The sequence below is a fragment of the Miniopterus natalensis genome, chromosome 12 (assembly GCF_054644295.1).
Source record: "Miniopterus natalensis isolate mMinNat1 chromosome 12, mMinNat1.hap1, whole genome shotgun sequence".
NCBI classification, from domain to species: Eukaryota; Metazoa; Chordata; class Mammalia; order Chiroptera; family Miniopteridae; genus Miniopterus; species Miniopterus natalensis.
In genome coordinates this window covers 34,460,283-34,484,074 of record NC_142092.1, presented here as the reverse complement: position 1 = coordinate 34,484,074, position 23,792 = coordinate 34,460,283, and the positions used below count along the sequence as shown (strand labels likewise).

General features: G+C 45.6%; 1 protein-coding gene across 1 annotated transcript in view; it reads left to right on the top strand.

Moving 5' to 3' along the window:
• The first annotated feature begins 6,150 nt into the window (after nt 1-6,150).
• APBA1 (amyloid beta precursor protein binding family A member 1) overlaps nt 6,151-23,792 on the top strand; it is a 59,598-nt gene continuing 41,956 nt past the window's right edge. The window contains exon 1 of the mRNA XM_087823169.1: nt 6,151-7,356. Coding sequence (XP_087679295.1) covers nt 6,151-7,356 — 1,206 coding nt within the window. The remainder of the gene's footprint in view (nt 7,357-23,792) is intronic.

Sequence of the window (23,792 nt, the reverse complement as noted above, 5' to 3'; positions counted from 1 at the left end):
AGTCCATGGGAAGTAATTGTGCTTCTTAAATATGTGGAAAAGTATGAAAGCTTATATAAATGGAACCATGTTGTTCATTCTGGTTTTTTTCAGGAGAGAGGATGCCTAGGATAGTCTTCTCTTTCCACTTCTCCACCCTCTGCCTTCATGGGTTTTCCCTATACCTGCTTTATTACCACCCTGCAACTCCCCACTGCTCCCCAACACAGTACCCTTCATGGTAACAACCTGGAATAATTCTTTTTGTTCTTTTTTACATTGCATTCTGTCTTCAGTAAGATCCTTCTCCTAAAACTACTTCTGAATATGTTAAAAGGGAGAGTCTACTGGAGATTCTTATCAGTGACTACTTAATGGCAGATCAACCAAAGTAATTTACAGCCTTTCTTCCTATTAATCCCAAACCAGCATGATCCTCAGTTAACATTATGAGGTACCTGGATTCAACTGCTGAATCATGAAATGTTTTATTTCTAAATGGTGCACTGCAGTGGAGTTCCCTCCCTTTGCTCACCTTTTCCAGTCTGGCTGCAGAACATTCCAGAACCAGGGGTCAGAAAGCCACCTGTGCTTCACTACTGGCAGCCTGGATTCCCTCACTCCTGCAGCCGAGATGTCAGAGCACCCCCTCTCCATGTTATGCAGGGGCTCCTGCTGAGGGGACTGTCTTGCCTGTGTATTCCAGTTCATCCGGCCTTTTGTAGAGGCAGAGGGATTTTCTTCAACCAACTGCTCCTTCTACTCTGTCAGCCTCCAGACGTACATGGGTCATCATTAAGGACATTGATTGGATGATGGCACTCCTCCCTTAGGCTTAATTTAGTTCCTAGGATGTTTATGAGCTCATGAAATGCAGAACCTAAAAGAACAGCAGCACGTACATGATTCACAGAGGTGATGCAGTTGCTGCTGTTGTTTTAACTCTAGGCTCCTTTTGTAGCTTGAACCGATTTCTGTTTTGCACTGATCACCAGGTATTATAGTTATTGAAGTGGTCTGCCCTTGACAGCTGGGACTACGGTTTAGAAATTTTGCATCCCCTTTGCCTTGCACAGTGCATGGCGCATGTCCAATAAATGCCACTCAAATGTGGGAAAATGTTGACTCACTAGAGTTGTTTGGGCATGTAGAGCACCAGAAGGCAGACAAGGTTGCATGGGTGGATGAGGCAGCAAGGAGCTGAGGTGCAAGGCTGAAATGTTCTTCTCCAAAGGCCGAGCCTGCCAATGTCTAGAAGGCCTCAGATACTGAAGGGGGGGAGGGATAGTTGGGGGTTTTTTAATCACTAAAAATGTATTGACTACCTACTGTGCACCTTCTGTGCTTGGCACTGTGGAATCAAAGATAAATGATAGGTCCTCTTTTCCCAAGGACTTCATATTTATAAAGAATTGTTGCTCAGAATGGCAGGTACTATAATAATCATATGTAATGATAGACAAGTACAGTGAGGGCAAGGGAGAGGTTCATCAGGCCTTATTACTCCCCTGCTTATAAAACCCCAGTAGCATGCCACTGCATTTGAAATAAAATCCAAATTCTTTACCCCTGTGTACCAGGCCCTGTTCCTCCCAGCCCCTTCTCCTCTCTGTCCTCACCACCCACCACACCATCCCCTACTCACTTCCCAAACATTATTTCTGTCCTTGAACACAGTAAGTCCTTTCTCACCTCATGGCCTTGACCTCAGATCTTTACCCTTCAGGCCTCTGCTCAAATATCACCTCCTTTGGCCATGAGCTACATAACCTTCTCTTTTTCATTATTTTCTATGCCGTTACCCCGTTTTATTTTCTTCATAAACCTTTCCACTATCTGAAGTTATGTTGTTCGTTTATTAACATAATTATTGCCTGTTTCCCTCTCCTTTCCATCTGCTTCCCTATCCTTTCCATCCACCTCCCCCCCCCCCGCCCCCCACCAAATGCACCAGAATGGTGGGTTCCTGAGAGCAAAGAAGCATGTCTGGCTTGGTCTCTGCTCTGCCCCAGTGCCTGGAACATTGCCTGGAGGCTAGCAATCAAGTAGGAACTTGCTCTGGGGAAAAGAAGAAAGATTCACCAAAGAAAAGTTGTAGGTAAAAAGTAGCTGATGATAGGAAGGCAGTTAGGGTCAGTGTCAGGATATTAGAATTCAGGGTGCAGGCGGAGTGTGGAGGTGAGGCCTGAGCAGCCATGTGGCCCAAGGGCTTTGTTTACCAGGACTAGGACTCAAGCACCCAGAGCCTGGAGCTAGAAAGTGGAGTCAGACACAAAATTTACCAGTTCCATCACTACCCAGGTGTGTGACCCAGGCAATCACCTAACCCCACAGTTCCTCCATGTCTTCATTGTTAAAAGAGCTTATACTTTCTATAAGGAGAATATAAGAGTACTCTCTTCATAGGCTTGTGTCAGGATTAAATGACTCATGATGTAGAAAATGCCTAGTAGTACCTGGGACGTAGTTGGCTAAGCATTTGTACTATGCCTTAGAGAGGAATCACTGCAGCATCTGAGATACAGGATTATGGGACTGAGATTTGTATTTTAGAAAGATCATCAAGCTGGCATTGGGGAAGATGGACTGGGCCTGAGAAATTAGAGAAACAACTATGTAGGCAAAACACACCAAGGCCAGGCAGTGGCAGTGAGGACAATGCAAGAGTTATGAAGACAATGGGTTCAGTCCTCAGTTTGGGGAAGGAGGTGAGGCAAAGAGACAAGTAGGTCATGATTTCCGCATATGGGCCTGGGTGATTGGGTGGCTGGTGGTGCCATGCACCCATACAGGAAATGGGGGAGGTGGGCAGGTTTGGAGGCCTGTGGCAGGTTGACTTGGAGTGCTGTGGGGACTCCAGGTGGGGCTACTCGGCAAGATAACTCACCTCTCCCTAGACTGCAATACGACACTACATGCTAAGCGCTATGCAGTCAAACCTCGGTTCCTGAACGTCTCCTATCATGAATGATTCAGTTCTCGATCAAGTTGTTCAGGGAAAAAAAATGTCTCCATTTCGAACAGAACTTCAGGCCTCAACCTGACAACGCTTTGGTGCTGATACATCAGCATCACAAAAAGCACCTCTCAGGCCACAAAGGAGAGACTGTGAGTCCAGTTACCACTAAACCTCGAGTTAACAACATCTCAAGGATATTGTGCTGTGAATATTTTTGTGGTTCTTTTTGCTTTTGTTGCTGGTGAAATGGACAATTAGCAGAATTTTAAAACATAAAGAGGCCATCAAGAGTGCCTATGCTGCTAGGGTTGAAAGTGCTCACAAAACAAGGATCTCAGGCCACTGAAGAGGGAGAAAAACTGTTGATTTGGATAAACGAAAAGCAGTTAGTCAGTGACAGCATTTTGGAGGCATTGATATGTGAAAAAACAAAGATGCTGCAAACTGACCACCTGAAAGATGCCCCAGGAACCAGTGCTGAAAGTGATTCGTTTAAGGCTAATTGGGGGTGTTCGATAAATTTAAGGAAACAGTGCTTGTTTATAGATTAAACAGTACATTAGACATGTACTGTATATTAGAAAGGTTAAGACAGGGAATTACAGTGGTGCCTTGGTTTTCCAACATCTCCGCTGACGAACATTTCGGGTATGAATGCTGTAAACCTGGAAAAACATGCTTCGGTTTTTGAACATGCCCCGGAAGTCGAACATGCCAAGAGGCTTCCGCTGAGGGTGAGATCCTGAGGCCTAGCTGTCGGCTGTAGATCCCTCAGTTTTCCAACGTTTCAGAGCTGGAACGTTCTTCCGGAACAGAGTACATTCGAAAACCGAGGCACCACTGTATTTAGGGATCTAAAATGGATTAATTCAATTTACGTTATTTCTAATGGGGAAAAAAATCCATTTTTTAACAAATCACTTCTCAAAAGGCCTTCTGGAATGAATGAAGTTTGACAACTAAGGTTCCACTGTACGTATTTGGTACTTAATGTTAGCGCTTAGTATTTGGTATTTATAATTTTTGCTTGTAAAGGAAACACTGTGAGAAACATTTTTGTCTACATCTGAGGGTTGGGTTTTTTGTTTGTTTTGTTTTTGAGATTTCTGTAAGTAAAATTACTGGAGCAAAGATATGTTACCTTTAGGAGGTTTTAATTCATCTTGCCAAATTGCTTTTCAAGAAGGTTGTACTAATATGTATTCTCACAATAACCTGGGATTCTTTAAAAACAGCCTTAATATTCTTTTATAAATACCACCCTCAAAATGGCCAGGGTATGGGGAACAGTTCTCTCATGTGCTACCTATGGACATGACCCCCAATGTCAGCTCCATGTTTAAAAGTTCCTAGCTGCCTCTGTCCTAGAGAAATTCCTCAAATAAGTGCCTGTTATTAATTAGCACACTGTCAATACCACAACTCAAATTATATTCTTGAAACCATGGTAATATGTGAAATATAAACACTCCATGCATAAATACTCCCCTGAGGCTTGGGAAGGGACTAGAAACTCAGTGAATATAAAGCTCCACTTTACCAAACTACATTACTGTAGCAGTATTTTCCCCAAAAGAGGGGGTTTTTTGCAGCTTTCCTTACCATGATTTAGTGTACGCACTTGCATGGAAATCCCATTTCCTTTGAATCAATAAATGCGCTATGAGGGCACCACTCACTGGTCAAATACAATTATAACGCAGAATAAACTAAAATTTCTTTCTAATGCATATAAAATAGAAAAATCTATTTTCACTAAAGATAGAAATTTGGTTAGTTCTACAGGTGATTATCATGAACTGCTGACCACCTGGGTGCTTCAAATGGTTGTTACTGTATTTCTCACACTGACCACACACAGCTGACACTCCACAGAGCAACAGTACCGGGAGAAGTCTTTGGTATGTTTAGTATCCAGCTCTGTGAACACCTGCTTTGTGTTCAAGACTTAGCTACATAATAGTTTTTAATATGTTGTCTTTTTCAGAGAATGCTTATAAAGGAAACATGGGTAGACTGTCCTTGCCCATGTGTTATATTGAACACTCGTTTTTTGTATTTTCCACGATCCACTCACCGGAGGCCACTTAACCAGGGGGCCTCCAGCACCAATCCTTTCCTCTTCTGTTCAGAGCATTAACCATCCATCAAAGTCTGAATGGAGACTCACACTTGCTTTTGGACAGCTTTCTTATAGTTAGTTCATAGTCATTGTTCTCAGGATGGAAATGTGTACAGAGATTGGCCACATTTTTCAGTTCTGGCTATAATGGTTCTGGCTATAAAATTATGTAATTCATAATGTTTTAGATCCAGGGTGTACGGGGGAAGTGAGCTAGTCATTGTTTCTTTAAGTGTCTTTGTCAGAACTCTGACCTCTATTGGGGGGGGGGCAGAATGTTTCCTCCTCAAACAAGTTTGGGACACCCCGAATCCTGTACGTTCCTCCCCACGAATATTCACAAAGAAACAGCAACTCTAAGTCAGCATTTCCCAAACTTATCTGACCACGGAGTCTCCTCCTGTGTAACAGCCATTAACATCCTGCTATAGGAAATGAGTCCCGTCTTCTAGCGGAGCGCAGAAAATGAAGCCACTGGTGGAAGTAACAGCCAGTAATGACAGGACGAGAAGCCGCTGCGGTTGACAGCCTCCCGAAGAACGGCTGCTTATTTGTATTGATAGCAATGGCTTCAAAACATTTCGAGGTGTTTTTTTTCCCCCCTCCTTGAAATTTAAGAATCGTTTCTAAAGTTATTTAGGATCCTGGTTTATAAAGGCAGATGGGCAGTGTGTCACTCGGCCCTGCCGTTCAGTGGTGCTCCTCAGTCACACGCGCCCGAAATGTGCCCGAGCAGTACGCACGGTGCAAAGCAAAGGCTCCGGGTCCGAGGGCTGGCGGAGGGAGGGAGGGAGGGAGCCAGTGGCAAGGAAGCAACTCGATGTATAATTAGAAATTTCAATTCGGGATGCGAAGAAATGAACTAGGTGCTGTCAGATTGAGCTTAAGTGTGCAATCGTTTCTTAAAAAATTGGCCCAGATTCAGAAGGGATCAATAGCAGCTGTTCTGCTGGCCGTCTCGGCACTTCGCTCCGACGCCAGCCTGAGCCACTGAACCCCACTCCTCCTCTTGTTCTTCTAGGCCGGTGAAGCAAAATGAGCGCCCAGTGAGCCGGCGCAGCCCGTCTCCCAGCCGTCCCCGACGCCCACCATGAGCCACTCGGAGGGGGCCGCGGAGGTGGAGGTGACCGACGAGGCGGCGGGCGGGGAGGTGAACGAGTCCGTGGAGGCGGACCTGGAGCGCCCCGAGGCGGACGAGGAGCAGCGGCGGCGGCAGCGGCGGCGGCAGCAGCGCTATGCGGGCCGGGCCCCGCGCGGGCTCGCCGTCGACGACCTCCGCGCCCCGCCCGGGCCGCAGGAGGAAGAGGAGCGCGGCGAGTGCCTGGCGCGCTCGGCCAGCACGGAGAGCGGCTTCCACAACCACACGGACACGGCCGAGGGCGACGTGATCGCCGCGGCCCGCGACGCCGACGACGCCGAGCGCGCGCAGGACGCCGAGGACGAGAGCGCGTACGCCGTGCAGTTCCGGCCCGAGGCGGAGGAGTACACGGAGCAGGCGGAGGCCGAGCACGCCGAGGCCGCGCACCGCCGCGCGCTGCCCAACCACCTGCACTTCCACTCGCTGGAGCACGAGGAGGCCATGAACGCGGCCTACTCGGGCTACGTCTACACGCACCGGCTCTTCCACCGCGGCGACGACGAGCCCTACGCCGAGCCCTACGCCGACTACGGGGGCCTCCAGGAGCACGTGTACGAGGAGATCGGGGACGCGCCCGAGCTGGACGCGCCGGACGGGCTGCAGCTGTACGAGCAGGAGCGCGACGAGGCGGCCGCGTACCGCCAGGAGGCCCTGGGCGCGCGGCTGCACCACTATGACGAGCGCTCGGACGGCGAGTCCGACAGCCCCGAGAAGGAGGCCGAGTTCGCGCCCTACCCGCGAATGGACAGCTACGAGCAGGAGGAGGACATCGACCAGATCGTGGCCGAGGTCAAGCAGAGCATGAGCTCGCAGAGCCTCGACAAGGCGGCCGAGGACATGCCGGAGGCCGAGCAGGACCTGGAGCGCGCCTCCAGCCCAGGCGGGGACCGCCCCGACAGCCCTGGGCCGCAAGCGCCGGCTGGGCAGCAGCGGGCCGTGGGCCCCGCGGGCGGCGAGGCGGTGCAGCGGTACAGCAAGGAGAAGAGGGATGCTATCTCGCTGGCCATCAAGGACATCAAGGAGGCCATCGAGGAGGTGAAAACCAGGACCATCCGTTCGCCTTACACCCCCGACGAGCCCAAAGAGCCCATCTGGGTCATGCGCCAGGACATTAGCCCCACCAGAGATTGCGATGACCAGAGGCCTGGGGAAGGAGATGTAAGTACCTGCGGGTTCGGGCGTGCTCGGCGCGACCAGAGGGGAGGCGAGTGCTGTGCGGCCGTGCTTGTCACTGGGAAATGACTTTAGGATATAGAGGGTCTGTGGGGTTGCTAAACATGCGCCCGCTGTAAGTAAGCCTCAGAAATAGCTTGCACTTAGGCGCGAGTGAAACCCAGGCGGCTGGGAGTCGAAGTGTTGAATGCGTTTATCAGACCCCAGAGGCATTGCTGTGAATCTGCGGTTCTCAAACTGCTCCTAGAGCACTTTGAAATGGATTTCTAGACGCAGCCCCCCACCCCCAGCCCCACCCACGCCCTCCCTACCTCCTTTCTCAAGTAGAAGGTTTGGGGTGGGGCCTGAGAGTTTGTATTCCTAACGTCAAATAAAAGAACAAGTCCTGATTAAATAAAGAGAGACTCTATTGGAAAGGATTATTGCAAAAGGGAGCAAAGTGCCATTGTAATGGGGGACTGGGGAGGGAGGACTAGCAATAGGACCATCTCTGATTCTAAGACCTGCAGGAGTCTTTAGGGTCAGGCAATAAGGGGTTTCTTTTTATAGGGAGGAGTAAACAAGGCTAGAAAGGACAGGTAGGAGGAAGTGGGAAGAAAGCATGGCTTGAATGCATTGCAGATGAGAAAATGTTTTAACCTGAGACCAGCCTCTTGTCAGGAGGGGCTGCTGAGGAGGGCTTGTAGACTAGCCAGAGTTCAAGGGCCTGGAGAAAGGAGAGAAGCTTAACCAAAGATTGGTTAACAAGCATTTTGTCCTGATTAATCCAAATTCAGCCAACCGTTTGTCAGGTAAAGAATGGGAATTTGGAGGGTCAGTGCCTGGCTTTGTCATAGGTAAACTAGCAGGCACCTATGAGTCTTACCTAAGTCATATGGGGAGGGAGGTTCTTTGCAGTAAGCTGTTTCCAAAACAGTAAAGGGTGAGGGGCCCTTAACTTTTGCTGTTTTCTGGGATCACAGGGCTCAGGTGAAGTTTGACATTGTCACTAACAAGTTCCCAGGTGATGCTGATGCTGCTGGTCCCAGGACCACAGTTTGAGAACCCCTGGTTTAAAGTAACAGCTGACAGGTTTGGGACAGAGAGTGTGGCATTTTTGGAGGAAATATTTTGAAGCCCTTTTCTGCCAGGAGTTTCTGCAGTGTTTCACCCACCTGTGCCTCACTGTGGCTTTCAGTAAGTGCTTAATTTAAGGTGCCAGGGTGTCCTTCTCGCATCATAAAAGACATGTTTTTGGTTTTAAACTGAATTGTGCTTCTTTGTGAAAAGCTACAGAAAGCTATTGCTGTCCCTGTCAACATTCTATTTTTCATTTTTGAAATACCTAAGAAATTTGATAACCTGGCAAGCTTCGGTGTCACAATCTCTTCAAAATACATCAAGACTAACCTTTGCCCCACTGCCTAGCTATAAAGATTCTCTTTCTGCTCCGACTCTCACTTTCCATTCTCTTGAAAAATTTTTAAGCAGTTTCATTTAAAATGGGAGCTTGGAGTAAAGGAAGGGTCAGGAGGTTAAATTCAATTTCATTTAATTCTTCATTTTATGATTGCACTAGGCTATTTCTCAGTATATCTTTTGGGGTGAGAAACCATTATTAGAAGCTGTTCATTTTACTTATACCAAAAGGGCTGTGCAGGTCAGAGAGGTATTGCTCACCTCCTCTTTTAGTAACACTCAACATTTGCTGTTGGCTGATTAAATCTCTGGCACCTTTAAGGAAAGGTGGAAACTGCCGGAAAGGATCTGTGTGCTCCCCAGCAAGGGGCAGCATTGGGTCAGTTAGTTCCAGGATGGTCTGTGTCTCTTCTGTTTTCCAGACTTCACATCCAAAAGGTTTGAAACAGGTGTGCTGACATTAGACTTTCCCTTGACCTCCAGCTGTTTCCAGATTCCTCCAGGCTAGGAGGGAGGGATTGCAGCATCACAATGAACCCACAAATTTTTGCAAATGAAGTGGGAATGGAGAAGGTTTTCAAAAGTAGGGAGCTGGCAAGAGGCCGGGTTCTGCATTCTTTTAGAAATCTGGAAAAAGCTGCGGGAGCACTAAGTCCAGATGCTGGCCTCTTCCTTCAACTTTCTCAATGTACACCAGCTCCTTGAAATGACTAGCTCTGCAAGCTCAGGATGAACCCGCAGCACAGCCTGCACTAGGGCAGAGGGCTTGCTTTCATTCATTTATTCATTTATACTAAGACAACAACTTATCCCTCTCCCGCGATGTGTCATTCCAAAAATAGAATTGTAGAATATTGGATAATGCTTTAGAAACCCATACTATCAGAAATTCGGCTTGATGCTGAGAAATTGGTGAGTAGAGCTTACCGGGTTATGAATAGTTAATACCAAGCAAAACCAAAAACCTGTGCTTTAAAGTGTTCTGCCATTCAGTTTTCAGCCAGTTGTGGGTTGTATTTTATCTGTCATGCCGTATTTGTAGGAAAGACCTTCATTTGCTACCTCTTTGGTGGTAATCATTGGGGGGGAGTAAGAATATATACATTTTGTTAATTTCTACCTAAGCATCAAAAAATATTTACTGAATGCTCAGTCCATGTAGAAAATGAAAAGCACTATTAAAAAGAGTGTGGTCTGAAGTCAGTCTGGGAGGTACTTGTTAAAAATACAAATTACTGCCTTTCCTTTCCAAATCAGATTACCTAAGTGGGGCCCAGTGATCTGGGATCTTAGTTTTTTTGTTTGTTTTCTGGCTTTGTTTTATTTTGTTTTGTAAATTCTCCCCACGATTCTTAAGCGTATAAAAGATTAAGAATCATTGATTTAAAGGGGAAAAAAATGTATCCCCTGGGCAGTTTCCCCATGTAATATCTATGGATTTGAGACTTAACTAACTTTTATTAGCACAGGTATGGTTTTAACAAAAGAGCCTGCCCTGCTGTGGTTATGGTCAGTGGATCTGGAGAAATAGCCCCACAATTCTTATTCTAAAAGCAGTGCATTCTCAAATTGGCATGACCAGAAGCTGTAGTGAGGCACATAAAAAACAGGGATGACTGCTCATAGCTCAGCTTTCTTTTAACACTACTTTTAATTCTCTTGGAACCTGAGCATTTTTCTCTTCACTTGGAGCAAACTGTCATTTGCTTGCTGATGACTTATACAGAAAGTGAAGATAGGTTTGCTCATTAGTGAGAACTTACTGAACACGTACTAGAATGTTCAGCACTGAGGGAAAATAATTGCTTTCTAAAATTTTTAAAAATGCTTATTAGTGCTTTGCTTCTAGTAAAGACTTTCTGTTTCCCAGATGTGTGTTTGAAAACTACCTCCCAACCCCCTTCTTGAAAAATATTGTTAATGAGTGACCAGGTCTGAAAAGGTCCACAGCCTACTGATCTCTTTTCAGGCAACAAAGTCATCTGTCCCAGTAGAGACCAGAGTCCTGGAAGGATCAGAAAGATGGATGGTAGCAGCACACAGTGTTAATTGGAGGGTGTTGGCTACTTTGGTGTGTTCTGCAGCTCTAAATGGTGTTTATTTCTGCTCCCTCTTAAAGCTCCACTAAAAAGACAATGAAATAATAAAAATATATAAAGCCACAAGCACCAAGAGAAAGAGGAAACAGCAGCAGCCGAAAACCACAAAATTTTGGAACACGAAAGTGGTGACTGGCTCTGGTGGACAGGAGTGTTCCCCAGAATTTCCAGTTGTCCTCCTATTCCGAGCACAGGGAGGACTGCACCACACTTCCCTGTCCCCTAGAAGTTAGGCATGGCCCATGAAATAGGAGCAACGAGCAGCGAAGAGCATAGTTCTGAAGCCTCCTGTCACAAGACTCAGAGCCTCTGTCAGCATGGGTCCCCAGTGACCGTGATGAGCAGGGCTCCCTGCTGACCTTGTGGACACACAGGGTGAGAGAGGAATCAACCCTGGGGATTTGGTGGTTTGTTCCATAGCATAGCCTGATCCATCCTGACAAATACACTGATAGGTTTCTGTTTCCTCTACTCTCTCAGTGTCTGTAAGGATTTGTGCTATGGACCCCCAAGAAAGGCTTGGGAGTTTGAGACACCAGATACCTCTGATGGCAGGAGTATGGCTGGGAAATAAGGATTGTTTGAAAATCTCTCATAGGCGAGGTTAGAGCCCATCCATTGTCCAGCTTGTGTAGCCCGGCTACCACTCCTCCCCCAGCCCACGGAAGATGGGAGATACTCTAAGGAAAGGTTGATCCAGGGAAGCGCTGGAACTGGAGACAAGCCACAGCTGAAAGTGGCGATGAAGAGCCTAATGGAGCGTAGGGTCTGTGAGGCGGTGAGACTCAGAATGCCTTAGAGTTCTTAGCTGTCAAACTTAGAACCCACCCGACCCCAAGCCCCAGCAGAGGGTGGGATATTCCTTTCTGAGAAAACAGGACCAAGAGACGATACCTACAGATACTCATGTTTGGGGGTTTCCAAGCATAGCACCTGGGTCCCCACCAGATCACCCCACGGTAAAGGTTACTGCCATGCATGGGCTTTTTGTGACACTGTTAAATATACCTGGATATCCAAGGATCACCAGACGTTGGAAGAACTTCTCTAACATGAAAGACAAAGACGCACAAAAAGCAAATGAGGAAGGGAACTTGGAGAAATAAAAGCACTGCTTAGAGCAGAAGAAAACTATAAAATACTTGCCAATATCCTCAGAAAGGAAAGAGAAGATAAGGGAGTCATTAAATTAGAATAGGGTGCCTTTTTTAAGAAAATTCCAAAAAAACAAAAACAAAAAAACCCACACCCAAAAAACACTTTTTAACTAAAAAATATGACAGCAGAAATTTAAAATAAACATTTAAAAAAAATCCTTCAGTAGGAAGGTTAGAAGACAAAGTAGAGGAAATCTTGAGAAAGTAGAACCATTAGGGCCAAAGTACGGAAAGGAGTAGAAACATAGATAAATAAAATGAAGAAATTATGAAAGGTTGTTTCCTAGAACCAAACAACATGAGGATTTCCTGATTACAAGATCCCACTGAGTTCCTAGAACAATGAAATAAAAGAGACCACAGACATTTCAGAATACAAGGGAGAAGGAGAAGAGCCTGCAGGCTTTCAGAAAGGTAAGAGCGGGTTACAAATGATCGGGAATCACGATGGTGTTAGACTCCTCAAAAAACTGCGACACCTACATCCAGTCTAATTTCCAATTAAGTGTGACTATGGACTACAGATATTTTCAGATGTGCAGTGTCCCAGATAATATACCTCCCTTACACCGTTTCTCAGGAAGCTGCTAGACAGTTTCCTCCCCCCAAACGGGAGCATAAATCAAGACAGAAGATGCAAGATCTGGGAAATGGGATCCAGCATGGGAAAGAGGCAAAGGGACTCCCCAGGATGATGGGGATGGAGATCCCAGATGACAGCCGTAAAGCAGGCCAAGGCAGCAGCCAATCCAGTGTGGCCCAGAGCTCGGAGGGCTGCAACTGGGAGGTTTCCAGAAAGAATGGAAATGAAAGGTTTCCTGGTATGATTGTACTGAGGGGAATCTTAGATTGTTTTAGGAGAGTTTGGTATGAATTATGGATTACTACACAGAAAACTAAACGAATGGAAAAAACAATTCAGTTTTCTCACTAAAAACAATTGTTATACAGGCAAGAAATGCAATAATACAATGTATGTGTCTCAGCAGGGAACAGCATATGAATAGTCTTCAGAGTACAAACACTGAATATTGACTAACCAAAAATTGTAATATTGAGAGGGTAAGGGAAGGTGCAGAACAAAAGCTGCAAATCCTAGTCTTTTATAGTAGAAGCCAAGTCTCATATTGAAAAATCGAGGTGAGCCAGTATAATGCTCTATTTATGAGTATCATAGTAAATACTGGAAGAAATGCTAAAAGACTTAAGAGTGGAGAGAAGGAGGGAAAAGGGCCTCGGCGTTTGCTATCAACTAGATAGTACTGTTTGACGTTTAAAATTACATTCATGTATTTCTTTGCCTTAAATTAAAAATATAAAAGAGTTGGGAATCATTATTCAGAGGTCACTCACTGTACAGAGGGATCCTTTCATTGTTACTGTTTTCTTGAAAAAATAGAAAAAGGCAAACACTTATGCTTATTATATGCACACTTTTTAGAAAATGACTGTTCTATTAACTGTTACATGGTGAGGTAAGTGTTCTGAGTTTTCCATTTTAATTTCATGGCTTACACTATACACATCAGAGGAAAGAAGTAGAAAGTAGGTCAAGGCTGGGGCTGTTCCACTTAAGGTGACGAGCCCTAATTGGAAAATGGGTTTGCACTTTGACAATGCAGAGCCTGAAGTGTTCAGGAGCTGTGGGCTTGAGAATGGGCTGGAGCTGGGAAGCCACCGAACACAGGTGGAAGGATAGCAGGAAGAAAACCAACGACCACAGAGGTCACACGTGGCTGCATTCACTTCTCGGGTTTGTGTACTTATTTAGGTTCCTGGTTTTTACCTTTAAAAGGAAATGTTTTCAAGATGCCTTCCTTTACCGGGGTACATTTAATGGCTCACCCTACAACTTAGGATCAGCAATAAATTGCCGTATCTCTGCCATTGGAGAGTAAAGCTCAACAGAAGAGAATTTAGTTGTCAGTAACAAAAACAACAAAATGAGCCATTTTTCTATGAACTGTGAGGACCTGATGTGACCAGAGTAACTTTTTAAACATGTAATGATCTTCCTGTTACAACTTCAAAAGGAAAAGGCTTGGCCTTGATATCTCCATTGGAGAGCAGATAATTCATTTCAACCAGAGAAAACCAGAGGAAGTAGGAGAGCATGTGCCTTTGCGCTCTCCTCCTGGTTTTAAAGTATTATCTCTGATTTCTTTAACTTACTTTTAGAGTTTCGCCTGTCAGTTCAGCTCCAGGCAGGCCCTGTTTACAGGGCTGGGCAGGTGCCTCCCTGCTGACATTCGTCCATGTTGGAATCAGCAGAGCAAACCTGTCCAATGATCTGCACAGCAGAAGGCCAGGGCTCCAATTACTTTGTGCTCCGTGTCATGAAAATAAGTGATGGGAAAGATTGGTTTTTTTAAACCCCCAGGCTCCAATTTTTTCGCTTCACCTGACTCCACTCCCAAGAGGAATCTTTCTCAACTTTTTAATGGATTGTCTCACTAGTCAGTGTCTATGTGAAGCTGTGCCGAGAAGTGACAGGACAAGCAGCAGGGAAGAGAATGGACAATTTAGCCGGAGAGAATTTTGTTACCACTCTCCAGATAGAAATGCAGCACACAGGGCCGCAGTTTGGGTGTCTGACATGCTCTCTTAATAAGTTGGGGCTCAAAAAACTTCCCAGGGGTTTTTAGAAGAATTATGTCAGCTTCCCCCACTGTGCACTCTGGACATTTTCTATGCTAAGTGGACTGGGGCTGTAGAGGGGAGGAAGGGAAGGTGCTGGGAGGGGAACAGATTTATCAGAGATAATTGAATTCCATATGTAACCCAATTAAATTCTGGGCCTGTGTAGTCCTGGGGAATTCTGAAATGTGATTTATCTCTAAACGTGATTATCTTCAAAATGAGAAGAAATACTCCCACTGCAAGTGCAACTGGCAACATGTTCTTAATACGGAAATGTAGTTCCTCCATCCACTCTCTTTGAAACACAATTTTCACTGGCCACCTTCCTGAGAGCAGCCACAGAGAGGGTGGTTTTTTATTTTGACAAAGGCTACCTCACTCTCCTGAAGAGCCCCACTGGCAGTTTCTCTCCCCTGCTTTTTCCCGTATTGAGAAACAGTCTCTTAACTGCCAGCTTGGCATGCCTGGTTGATCTCTTGAGTTGGTCAGACCCTGCCAGTGGGACACCAAAACACGAGTTAAGTCAGGCTGGTAATAGATCAGAGGAGGTTTGGGGCCAACCTGGGCATTTTGACCTCAGTTTCCCAAATGGGATGGCTAAAAATAGCTGGGTCATGTGACTCAGTAGCCTCAGCCTGACAGTCACTGTCTTCAGCACATTTCACAGAGCTTTAGAAGGCTAATCATCCTGGATGAGAAATGTGCTTTGTCTTAGGCAAAGATAGGGAGATTCCCCTAGGAAATAATTTCCTAGTGTAAAGTCCAGGTGTGGCCAGGCAGATAGATCCCACTGGACTGAGACCATATGGCTCCTTTGGCATGTAAGGACCACACACACACACAGCTTACTAGCCTTGTACTTTAAAATTCAAAATCTACTTCTGCTTATCCACACTTGCCTCCATTCCACACTTCCTACCACGCTGGCTCTCACCTCCATCCAGATCACATTCTCCCATTCAGTACAGTCAGGGCCCTGCTTTAAATCGATACATTCCAGGATTCCAGCCTTCCTGATCAGCATATCTGGAGGTTGGACCTTGGAGTCAGTGTTTCTGAGGCCCAGTCAAGATCAATCACCACCAACTTAAACTGTGAGCTGCAGCTGAACACTTGATCCTGTACCCTCTTGCTGTCTACTTGTCTTTCCTGTGTTAGCCTGTTGCCTCTGTAATTCACTGTCAGGCTCTTGAAGGCATAGTGCCTTACCCTCCTCTGTGTTCAAGCAAGTCACACCGAGCCAATGCTCTGTAAGTGGTTGTCATATGTAAAGATCTGCCCAATGGTTGACCTGCTACAGTTACCTTGAGTTGGTCACCTGCTTTCTTCCTTGGCTTCAGTTTCCCCATCAGTAAAATGAGTTATTAGATTTATCTCCCAGGATGACTGTGGGAGAAAGTGACTGCAGATGTTGAGTTCTCTGTGGAAATGTGAAATAATCACAAGTTTGGTGTATTCGTTGCCTCCATAGGTCAAAGCTCACATAGCATTTAGGGTTGGTCAATGGCAAACTGAGTTAGGGGGAGTTGGCTGATAGAGCTCCTTCCTCACCCTCTCCAAGCTGGCGTTTCCTGTCTGCTTGCCCCATAGCTCAGATCCCTTCCCGGGCTTTTACTGTCCTGCCAGGCCTGGTTGTGCACTCGGATGATCTGAACTCTCCACTTCCACCTTAAGCAGTAATGTATTGTCAGCCTTTTCTTCCAGAGCTGGTCTAATTAAGTAAAACAAAACTGCTAATTAGTGATAATAGCAACATACATGACTCCCTTCAGATAACATTTACCTTTTATTGGCATCTTCAATTCCAAAGACCAATTGGAGAAAGTATTTTGAGGCAGGAAACCGGTTCAGCACTAACACTTCTTAGTCAGAACCAGCCACTCTCTTGCTGAGGAGATATTGTCAGATCCCTGGGAAGTGAGGGCTTGATGTTAACACCTGCCTCACTGATCATCTGCACCTCTGTGCCCACCTTTTTTTTTTTTAAATTTTGAGAAAGATGATGTAAAGAGGGTGGAGGAACATCCTGGCTTCATCTGGATCTTGATTTCCTGACGTCACCTCCTCCCTGTGGTCCTTTTTCCCTTTCCCCCTGCCCTGAATTCAGTCTCAGCTTACATGGATTTTTTTGGGGGGGGGCTGTTGCTAGGAAACTGTTGACCAAGGTCAAGTGCACATGCTAATTCATTAAGGCTTGTTAACGGCATCTTATCCTGTTGGCCTTGCAGTTGTGTTGTCAGGCTTACAAGGGCGAGTGAAAAGAACTGCTCTGCTGCTAGAGGATTCCGTGTTCATGAAGGATTACTGTTAAGGTATCCCGAATTGAGAGATTTCATCTTGCCAGTCCACACCTCCTCAGGGAGTTCCAGCCAGCCAAAGCTTTTCCAGGATCTGGATAGCAAGGGGTGGAGTTGAAATGGGATCTGAATTCAAGTAGACAGGCTTTAAGATGAATTTATGTTGTGTTGGGGCCTAATTTTCTCAAGTGGATCAATTCCTACCTGGAATGTGATATATCCTCGGCAAGTAGGGCTCGAGAGGGGGTGTCTGAAATAGTTAGCTCCACTCTATGTCCACTTGTGGCCTGCAAAGAACTAGTCTCCGTGCATTCTTATCTGACTGTTCTCCTGGCCTCCTATGGAAGAATAGACATCCCAGTGTTGGCTCTAAAACTAACTTTGTTCTCTTATATGGTTCAGATATTTTAGAAAAAGTTGGCTGCCCCTGGCCAGTGTGGCTCAGTTGGTTGGGCATCATCTTGTGTACCAAAAGGTTGCCAGTGCAATTCCCAGTCAGGGCACATGCCCAGATTGTAGGCTTGATCCCCGGTAGGGTGCATGCCGGAGGCAGCCAATTGATGTTTCATTCTCATATCGATGTTTCTCTCTCTTCCTTGCCCTTCCTCTCTCTATAAAAGTCAATAAAAATATATAAATGTTTTTAAAGTTGGCTGGCAGACCTTCCAGGTCAGCATCCCAGATGCTTATCCAGAAGCATAACCTTAGAACCAAAGTATCTGCTGTTAGAACAGAAAAATGGGCCCGAGCGTATTTTACCAAGCAGACCCCAGAAACTGATAGGACACCTCTCCTTAGACAAGTGAATGATATCAAAGGAATAATGTGCTGTTCTCAACCACCCACCGTGCAAAGTACCATAAAGTGATTGGGTTTAGTTATAATTGTTACAGTTGTTACCCTGCCAACAATTTTGGGTTTAATCGAGCACCAGTTATATACAGGATATCATCTGTGAATAAGAAACAGGACCTGGCCACAAAGCTCTGCTGTTTATCATTTTGCCAGTGAGCCAGAGGGAATCATGACAAATTGAGAGTTTGTCTCAATTTATCATCCACTCATTCAACAAATATTTTTGAGCTCCTCCTATAAATCAAGCACTGTGCAGGACACCAGGAATACAGCAGCAATTGAGATTCAGACTCTGGCTAAAATGGATATAGGCCCTGCCTGTGCAGAGTCTGTGATCTACTCTGGGCTGGTCCTTTGTTGAGCCCTTAGCCAGACCTCCAAGCTTCCCTGCTCTCCAGGCTTTCATCTGAAGCCTTATTTGGTGTTTTAGCTATAGCTATCTATGGCTATGTAACAAATTGCCCAGAATTTAGTGGCATAAAACAAGCCATATTGATTTTCTCAGTTTCTGTGGTCCAGAATCTGGCATGGCCTAGCTGCCTCACTGTTTTAGGTTCTCTCAGAGGCTGCAGTCACAGTGTCAGTGGTCTGTGGTCATCTTAAGGCTCTTCTGGGGAAAGAACTGCTCCCAAGCTCATGTGCTTATTCAGATCTTCATGGGCTGTTGGACTAAGGGTCTCAGTTCCCAACTGACTTTTGGCCAGAGGCATCCTCAGTTCTTTGCCACATGGGCACTCTCCTACATGGCAGCTCACTTAAAAAAGTATGCAAGACAACCCAGCTGGTGTCGCTCAGTGGTTAAAGCGTCAGCCCGCACACCAAAGGGTCACAGGTTCAATTCCCTGTCAAGGCACATACCTGGGTTGTAGGTTTGATCCCTGTTCCCAGTTGGGGCTCATGTGGGAGGCAACCAACTGATGTGTCTCTCTCACATCAATGTTTCTTTCTCTCCCCCTCCTTCTCTCCCTCCCTTCCATTCTCTCTAAAAAATCAATGGAAAAATATCCTCAGGTGAGGATTAACAAAAACAAAACAAAACAAAGTATGCAAGACAAGAAGACAGACCGTAGCATCTAAGAGCAAGATGGAAGTCACAGTCTTTTGCACAAGGGTGTGAATGCTGGGAGGTGGGGATCATTGAGGGCCACCTGAGAAGCCTGCCTGACATGTTTGGTATCTGTCATTACCTTTTGCCAGCAAAGAGCTGCTGGGCTTAGAACCTATGGACACAGCATCTGCTGGCCTTGTCGATCATTCCCAACTCCAGGGCTGAAATTATTTTGTCTGGCTGAGAATAGGCAAATCTGCAGATTCTGAAATGACAGACAGAACAAAGCCAAAGGGAACAGGTGTGTGAGCCAGCACAGAGATGAGGCAGGTGGCTGTGTCAGAGAAAGTTGGGGCTAAGGAGGGCCTGAGAAAGTAGGAAAGAGGGGGGATTGTCCTGAAGGAACAAGCATGTCCATGTGGATTCTTCATAAGGAGAAGAATTTTAACTTTATTCTCAAGGGACCACCAGTGTCAAAAGAATTTGCTAAGTTAAGGCAGAGCTTTTCAACCAGTGTGCTGATGATCTCCCTGAATTTGGGGGATGGGGTGAACTGAGCTCTTGCCTTTACCCCAGGTAGCTTCATCTGGGGCTCTAGAGCTTCTGCAGTTGACATGTGCCATGATGCAAAACAGGTCGAGAGGCACAGAGGTGAGGGGTCCTGGTGGTGCAGAGAGAACATGAGAGAACGAGCCTTGAGGCTGGCTGTCATCTTGGTGCCTTGGTTTCTCCCTCGGGAGTGGCATGTGGATCCTGTTCTTCATGCTGCCATCTCAACCACCTCCTTCAGCGGGTGAAGTTTTCCATCCTGAGTGTTATCCATTATTGATGAGGCATGGAGAAGGCAGTGGTGAATAATTAAGCAGGTTTCGGGTGTAGATTGAACATTACAGGGAAGAAAAGAATAAAAATAAGAGAGCCAGAGAGAAAATTCAGAATTGTTACACCAACAGGACACTGTCTGTACACACTTTCTATAACTTTCCAGAAGGCCTAGCAGGGTTTTTTGCAGTCTGGTGATTTTAAGTCTTATGTGTGATAGTGGCTCTCTGGTTAATAAGTGAAAAAATTGCAAGCTTTCCACAGCAGCAGGGAAGATTATAACGGCTTTAGCCTGTCCTGAGTGGTTCATGAATCTAAACCACATTTTAAGAGTGACAATAGGGGAAATGGCTTCACCTGTAAGCTGGAGAGAAATAAATGATAGGGAGTGTTTAATCTGGATATTTGTGAATCAACACCCAGAGATTCTTCTATCTTTTAAATAATAAGTGGAAAGATGAAAGTGTTTTGATGCCCAGTGCTATAAATTAGGAAGGAATACCTCCTGTACTGCTCACTTTTGAAAAAGGCTTTCTTGAATGGGGCATTAGACTGACCTGGGCTATAGCAGGTGCAATCCAACTGCCAGCAAGAGTGGTCAGAAATAGCGGATCAAGGGAGAAGGGAGAGCAAAGGGCCCAAGGACAACCTCCCTCTGATCCCACTTCCCACTCTGCTGCAGAGTTGTCCACAGCACAGGACACTGTCCACCAGCATGGGTGATTTTCCAGCTATCAATTAAGTCTTTTGCTTCCTTTTTTCTACCTTTTGACCCTATCACAACTCATTAACTGAACAAGTAGATTCAGACCTGTCAGCATGCTGATAAAGAGTTTGGAGAGAAAGAAGGCAGAGCCGTTGATTAAGACAGTCTCTTGGGTGTTCTGTGCTTTTCCTCTTTCACGCATCCACACACTTCCCCATTGCTATGGATCTTTGAGGTAGATTGGCTCTGGGAGATCTCTCTGTCTGCCTCCTGTCTTCTGCCTTCAGAACCACCCTGCCCACTTCAGTTGCCATGATCTCCCTCAAGCCCAGCTCCACCCATATTTCTTGACCTTCCTCTAGTCTGCTGAGGACCAGCAGATATGGTCCAGCTCTTGAACCCAGTTTGGGTTCACTTCTTGGTTTGAGTTATACCATGCTCACCCTGGGGTCAACTTTCTTTTCTGTATTTCGGTAGCTGGTTTGCTACCCACCCCTCATTCAGACTGCAGTGCAAGGATGTTGGAGGCACTTAGCACACATGAAGAGGCGGTGAGGGACCACTTCCAGTTTCCCATTTCCCCAAGAAGTCCAGGCCCTGCTGGCCACAATGTCCTCTTAGCATGCCCAGGTGCATTCTAACACAGGTCCTGAGAGAACCTCTTTTTCTCAGTTACCACCCCTTCCTTCCACATGAGCTGGGTGCTTTTTTTCACAAGTTCTATAAACATAGCAGACTTTAGAGTGTGTGAAAGTTTCTGGTAGCACCTCAGAACCAAGTTTATTTTCCCCAGAAATAGTACGTGTCGCTGCCAGAAGGAGTAGGCCAACCCCTCCTGAGAAACATCAGGTGACAGTGCTCCACCAGTAATGCACGATTGCCTGCAACACTCGGGCAGGGAGGGGTTAACATGGATGGGTCAAACACCCTGGGAGGCAGTCACAGCTCCTGTTACAAGTTGCATTATTGACTGGGGCATCTAACACCAGTGGAAACAATCCACCTACTGGGCACTGAGGGTCAGGAGTCAGCCTCAGTTCCCAGGTGGATGCACCAGAGCTGGCCCTGCTACCCAAAAAGCACCCGTAAAGATGGAGAATTTTTGGATGTATCAATTTGAGTGTCACGAAGATGAGGTAGGTGGATCTTCAGGCTTCAGAATGATGTTTGTCGCTTTGCTTTTGCTTTTATTGTCCTAGTTCTGTCAGATTGTGAGTTGTTCTCTGTGTTTCCCTCAATAGTAGCAGTAAGTGAACAAAGCAGGAATAGATCAGGAGAGTGGGCGGTATCCAGGGCGGGAGACATGTAATCAGGTTTGCCTGTTGCCTGGAAGTCCCAGATGACCTGCAGAGAGAAAAGGCTGTCTGATCTCTTAGAAAGATGTGCCCTTTGCTTCCTCTCCATCAGCATTGGGTGCTTACTGTCTGCGTGCTTATAAATGATTTACTTTGGGTACTGTAGTCTCCAGTTTCTTGCTCTATGTTGTGTCTTTTGCTTCCATGATGCTAATGAAAATGCATGGAGACTAGTGCCCTCACATTAGGAACGGCCTTGCTAATAAGTGAGGTATTGGGCATACTGTACCCTTACAGTGCTTGGCACACAGGAAGCCCTCCTTAATTGTTCTTAATTAGCTGGTAATGCATTCTTCTATCAAACAGTTTACATTTCTTAGTACAAACAAAATGGCCTTGGTTTTTCTTCTTACTGGTCTCAGGTCGGGTGGCCTGGGGATGAAAGTACAGGAAGACCATTGATAATTGAGTGGATCTAGAGAGGGAAATAAATGACAGACTCTCTCATTTGTTCATCCCAAGTTGCATTTCAAATAAATACTGTGAGGCTGTTTCAAAGGGGAAAAGAGAACCTCTGTTTAGAGATCAGCTTTATCAAATGATAAGTTGTCTCACTTTACAATGATGATTCTGGGACCTAGTTAACTGGTCTTTTTCTTTTTCTTTTTTTTTTTTTTTTTTTTGAGAACATCGCTTCAGAAGTCTGGAGCCCTTTTGATGGTGATAAAATGAATTATTTCTGTGGCACCCCAACAGTGGAAGCACCCTCTATTTGAGGAGATTGCTGCCGTGCAAGGTTCAGTCTCTCTCTGAGGTTCAAGGTGGTTCAGGTCTTCATGCTACAACTCTTGCATGGGTTTAACGGGACATGGGACTGGGAATGGGACCACTCTCCCTGTGGGAAAGGGGAGAATGGAAATAGTTAGAATATTTTAAATGACAGTTATCTCAGAATGTTCTGTTGGTATTAATTGAATTCATTACAAATGTGTATATAAAACACTTCATTAGGCCCAGGTTATTATCATTTTAATGACATAATTATGCCCCTAGAATGCCTGTACTCACCACTTTTCCTGCTTCACCACTTTCAGGAAATACAAATGTGCATCGATAGTATAGTTTGAATTGGGAATGAATAATTATGGATTGCTTAGCCAGTGTCAATTTTCAGAAGCACAAACATATCTTGGAGCAAGGAAAAACTAATCATATATTTTTAATAATTCTAAGATGGAATAAAGTTAATTTAAAACAACTTAGATTCAGTGAGGAAAACAATGTATGTTTAATTGAGAAATGGATAGTGCTGGATAAACCAAAAAAAGCTATTTGAAAAAGCTATTTGAGGACACGGGGACTAGAGAAGCCCCACACAGTCCCTGTAGTGGAGGTTACCAGAACTCAAGTGTGTGCCGTGGCCCACCCCAGGTAACCAACCACACCTTGAAATGCCATATAAAGAAGGAATGGAACCAGAACATTCAAGCCAGAAAGGAATTGAATGACCAAGTGTTTGATTATAGTCCATATGAAATGCCACCTTTGAGAACACCTGTTCTAGCTGTGTCCGCAGTACTTTTCTAATGACATGCGGATGCATGATTTGCAAGCAGTGTCTGCCAAAGAAGGGAGACAGACCATGGTCAAGAACCAGTGAAGAGAACCCTACCATCTGCAACAGCATGGATGCACCAAGAGGGTATTATGCTCAGTGAAACAAGTCAGTCAGAGAAAGACAAATACCGTATGATTTCATTTATATGTGGAATCTAAAGAACAAAATAAAATTGAAACAGACTCATAGGCACAGAGAGAATCGGTGGTTGCCAGACGGCTGAGAGGTTGGCGGACTAGGTGAAAGAGGTGAAGGGACTAAGAAGCACAAATTGGGCCCTGGCCAGTGTGGCTCGGTTGGTTGGGCATTGTCCTGTGCACCAAAAGGTTGCTGGTTCAATTCCCAGTCGGGATATATTCCCAGCGTAAGGGGCATGCAGGAGGCAGCTGATCAATGTTCTGCTCTCTCATTGATGTTTCTCTCTCTTTCTCTCCCTCTCTTTTCCTCTATCTCTAAAAATCAATAAAAAAAATTTTTTTTTTAAAT